Raw genomic sequence first — 4799 nt, forward strand, 5'->3', positions numbered from 1 at the left:
TCCAGCTCAAGGTTTCATAAAATGTTTTCGCTTAATTTTAACTACCTACCTTCCAACTCTACTTGAACCAGTCTGAAACTGTAGTTCATTCTAGAATAGAATTTTAAAAATCATAGTTACGAAGAAATTATGATATAATTATATATGTTAGTATACAATAATTTACATTATATTATGATGTATATTATATCATACAATAAATTTTAATATTACGTTTTAAAGATAAAATGTATCCTATATATTAGGCCTATGTAATAATGACCCGCATCTATATAATCATACTTTTAAAAGTTATTTTATGTACAAGAATTATGAAATTAAACAATAGTCGTGAAATGACATAGATTTAATATCATCTAATGAATTTTACCTAAACTACGAGAATGAATACTTTTTATATAATACTGATTGATATTTCATTTACATTGAATCTTATAATTAAGAAATGACGAATTCTATATACAAAGAATTATTTTCTACTGTCTTCTAAAATACTTTTTAATTACAATATTATTTGGTATCGCGACAAGATGTACAATTTTATATAACTAAGTTTTAACACTAAACAAATAAATAAAGTTTTCTTCCCTAATCTTTTCGTAATTGGAATTTATGTTTTATTAACCTAAAGAATTTAGATTTACTAAACAAAAGAAATTAGAAGTAATTTGTAGAACATATCTAACTCAGTCAGATCTTTGGGAATAATTTATAAAACGTAACAGATATTCGTTGAGAAACAACTAGGCCTGTCAAACAATCGACACCAAGTCGCGATTAGGTGACACTCAAAGTGATGCCAAATCTGACGTTCGTCTTGAAGGGATAGGAACTCTCAGCTGCGCGGAACCTCGCCTCTCCAGTCTCTCCATCGCATCCAAATCCGATGCACTTCGTTTACAAAAACTACAGAACGCACAAGCCAATGTATTCTTGAAAGCGTTACGAAAGTCTCTATTGAAGTACGCGTAGATGATCGGATTTAACGCAGAATTGAAATAACCAGTCCAAAACATGATCACAGTCACCACTTCGGGATATTCACAAGTGTCACATAGAGACGTCGAGACATAGAAAAGAAAGAACGGCAACCAACAGAGAATGAAGGCGCCCATAATGATGCCCAATGTTCTAGCCGCTTTGTGTTCTCTCTTCATTTTTAATATATTCCTATCTTTGGTGGGAGTATTGGCGTTAATATGTAGAGCACCATTCTTATCTCCAACTTCTCGGGAATGTCTATGCATCAGCATTGCGTTGCCAGCTCTAGCATGTAAAGCTTTCTCTTGTCTGTTAGCTTCTTTAAATATAGCCAGGTATGTGAATATCATGATCGTGCAGGGGATCCAAAACGAAATAGAACTGGATATCACCGCATACGGTTTATTGACTTTGAAATCGCATTCGTTGAGCTCTCGTGTCAGGATGTGTTCTTTCGTTGTGTACCAGCCCATAAAAATTGGTGCATACGATATCGTTATTGGACTTAACCAGGTTGCTGCTAACATGACAAATGCCATCTGGAAAGTAAATGACTGAATTAATTACAACACACTATCACTCTTCGTACACAAGGAAACTTAAATGGTCGAAATGAATTTTTGTGGTTGCGTCCAGTGAACTTCTTCGAAAAAACTTCTATGACATGGTATTTCTTAAGTCGTCTAGCAACTAAAATCGCCGGTTTTAGAAGAATTACGTTGCCTTGTGTTGGAAGAGCGTTATTTATTATTTATACTAACACTGTTTTAATATTAAAAATATTTAAAAATTGACATAGTATTCGTCTTATAATCAATCCTTTCGATAGCAAGCAAGGCATAATGGCATATCTGTTTAATTAAAAAAAATTCTATGACCTAGAAAATTTCAAAACTAAACAAACCTTTTTTGTCATTTTAATAGGATATTTTAATGGTTTCACAATAGCGTAATATCTGTCAACTGATATGCAACATAAGTGCAATATGGAGGTTGAGGTGAAATAGACATCTGAGGAGTTCCAGAGATCGCAGATAACGGGTCCAAATATCCATTCGTTGTAGAATTGCACGCTGAAGTTGAAGGGCATCACGACCATGGCGACTAGGATGTCGGCGAACGCGAGGGACACCACGAAGTAGTTGGTGATGACGCGGAGTTTCCTGTTAATTAGTTACATTTGTTAATAAAAGTTTAAATCCTTGTATTTCTGGCGTTGTAAGTAAAAGATGTACCTCTGCCTCATGACGCTAACGATGACGAGCAAATTGCCGAGGACGGCCGCAATGACGATGAGCAGCAGCACCGCCGTGCGCAGCTTGAACATGACCACCTGCGGCCACTCATCGCCAACCCCGTCGCCCCCGCCCCCGCTGGCCGTCGCATTGTCTGACTCGTTGCGGGACACGTTTACTTGATCCATAAGGGGCGATCTAAACACATCACATGCATAACGTTATCATTTTACTAATACTCGTACTATAAATGCGAAAGTTATATGGTTGGAAGTTGTTGGTTGTAAGTATGGATGGATATTTTTAGAAGGTCTCTCCAGAATTGGAGCTTCGGCCACATGAATTCGCTGAAATGGGGAAGCGACCGCTACCCATAGATATTCGCAATTGTAGATGGGTTGCCTACCCCCAATCGACGGAGGAGGAGACGCACAAAAAGAGAATATTTAACCTTCCTATGCATCTTCTTCTTCATCAAATCCACATCTCCTTCCCATCTTTTCCTTATAAGTAAAGGGTGGGAAGGGAAAGAGGACTAAAATTAGGCCTCCGGTATCACACTCATCAGACGAAACGCAAAATTTCTTCCACTTGACGCCTGTCTTTTGTGTAGTCGTGGTATTTCACTGAGCGAGGCCAATTCGTGCAACTGATGTTGTTGCTGGCGTCTACCACTGTTAAACTGATTAACGTTAACTCCATCTAATCTTAGGAATTTAGAAAGTTTAATTATTGACTTTATTTTCGTTTAATTATTGATTAATTTCTTTGAGGTTAAATTTAAAACCTTATAAACTTCTTGGTATCACTTTTATAAACAAAGTGTATTTTTTTAAATAATTATACTGTTATTTTGTATCCCTTAAAATAATCTCGTCTTCTTAGAATTCAGGTGAAAGCGTTTTCATGCTAATTCAAACATTATTAAGTGTCAATCAATCTTTATTGCATACCTCGTAAGCCTATGCTCGTTATAAATGTCAATGCCAACGAAGCCTAAATGTCAGTGAACGACAGTTTGAGTTATAGACTGCACTGCAAATACTTCAAAACCAGAAATCAACTAACACAAGCTTATCATCATTGCTATCACAAACATTAATAAGAGTTTATGATAATTTATTTATGATTGATTTATGATTATCTATATACATAAAAGAAAGTCGTGTTAGTTACACTATTTATAACTCAAGAACGACTGAATCGATTTGACTGAAAATTGATGGGGAGGTAGTTTAGAACCAGGAGACGGACATAGGACATTTTTACCCCTTTTCCTATTTTTTATTCCGCGCGGACGGAGTCGCGGGTAAAAGCTAGTAATGAATAAAGCTTTATCTCCAATATACATACTTATTTTTAATTAACGTACTGTTATAAGCCTCAGGGGATTTAGGTTTTTAAAAAAAGAAAACTGATTAATTGGTTGAGACAGCCGTCTAGCTTCAGGCGGGGCCACGGAAGAAAGCTAAAGCGTTCCCGTGGCGCCCGCCATAATGCGTTAGAGGGCAGTCAGGTTTTAGTGGGTATTCCGGTCACCTTCTGTGACCGGCGAGTCCCACACTCCCTACGCCATTGCACAGCCCGGCGTAGGCGTGCGTAAACGCATTTCCTGACATTAAAAAAAAAAAAAAAAAAAATGCCGTCTAGCTTGGATGATGGAATGAGACTGATGACTGAATGGAATGGATCACGGGCTACGAGTGTAAGTGATGAGTGTGCAAAAGGGGAGCGATTGGGTATGCAAGAAAGGGTGCATCGACTATCTATAACAGTACCTTTATCTAACTCGATTCACTTTGGTCTTATTTTGTCCATTTTTACACACTTCTGCGCATCTGAGTATGTAAAAAAATCCAAATTTCATTTTAATTACAACTCTTTAACTCCTTTTTTAGGCGCAGTTGATTTTCCTCCATATTTTTCTTCATCACTGTTCCTGTTACTTTATTATTTGATAAGATTCCATTGTACATCTTCAGTTGATTTCATTGTAGGAAAGTTTTCATTGCAGTTTCTTCCTTTGGTATCTGAAACAAAAGAAATGTTTTGAAATTAATGTTTTTATAACTTTCTTTAAAAATCTTACTTTTCCTACACAAAAGAGAGGGGTGGGGGGTAAAAATGGAGAAAAAATAGACGGGAACGAACAGAGAATAAGATTTTTTAATAAAAAAACGCACTGTTCTTGGGACTCCTCTCTCTCCATCCTATCTATAGGTAAGTTTACGCAACACAATATTGTAGACATCTTAAATTAAGTAATTACCACACGAATTCCAATATGGTCATCGAACACGTTCATATCTTACCAATATTATAAATGTGAAAGTTTAGATGGATGGATGTTTGTTCGAAGTATCTCCAGAACGGCTCAACGGATCTCGATGATATTTGATATAGATGTAGATCATAGTCTGAGAGAATACATAGGCTACTTATTATGTTATTTAATTACACGCAGACGGAGTCGTAGGCGACAGCTAGTGGTAAATAAAACAGATTAACTATTATATCCCACACCTCAATACCAATAAAATCACCAATTCTAAAGCCATTGTCAAAACATATGTCAGATATGAC

At 36.3% G+C, this 4799-nt stretch overlaps 1 protein-coding gene across 1 annotated transcript; it reads right to left on the reverse strand.

Moving 5' to 3' along the window:
* Positions 1-633: 633 nt before the first annotated feature.
* On the reverse strand, positions 634-4239 carry LOC106718274 (octopamine receptor beta-2R). The gene is made up of 4 exons (XM_014512325.2): positions 3995-4239; positions 2217-2414; positions 1886-2144; positions 634-1520 (listed from the first exon to the last, which is right to left on the reverse strand). Exons 2-4 carry the CDS (start codon positions 2402-2404, stop codon positions 789-791), a joined length of 1179 nt encoding a protein of 392 aa, XP_014367811.1. The 5' UTR covers positions 2405-2414; positions 3995-4239; the 3' UTR covers positions 634-788.
* Positions 4240-4799: the final 560 nt, after the last annotated feature.

This window comes from Papilio machaon, chromosome 24, assembly GCF_912999745.1.
Source record: "Papilio machaon chromosome 24, ilPapMach1.1, whole genome shotgun sequence".
Taxonomy (NCBI): domain Eukaryota; kingdom Metazoa; phylum Arthropoda; class Insecta; order Lepidoptera; family Papilionidae; genus Papilio; species Papilio machaon.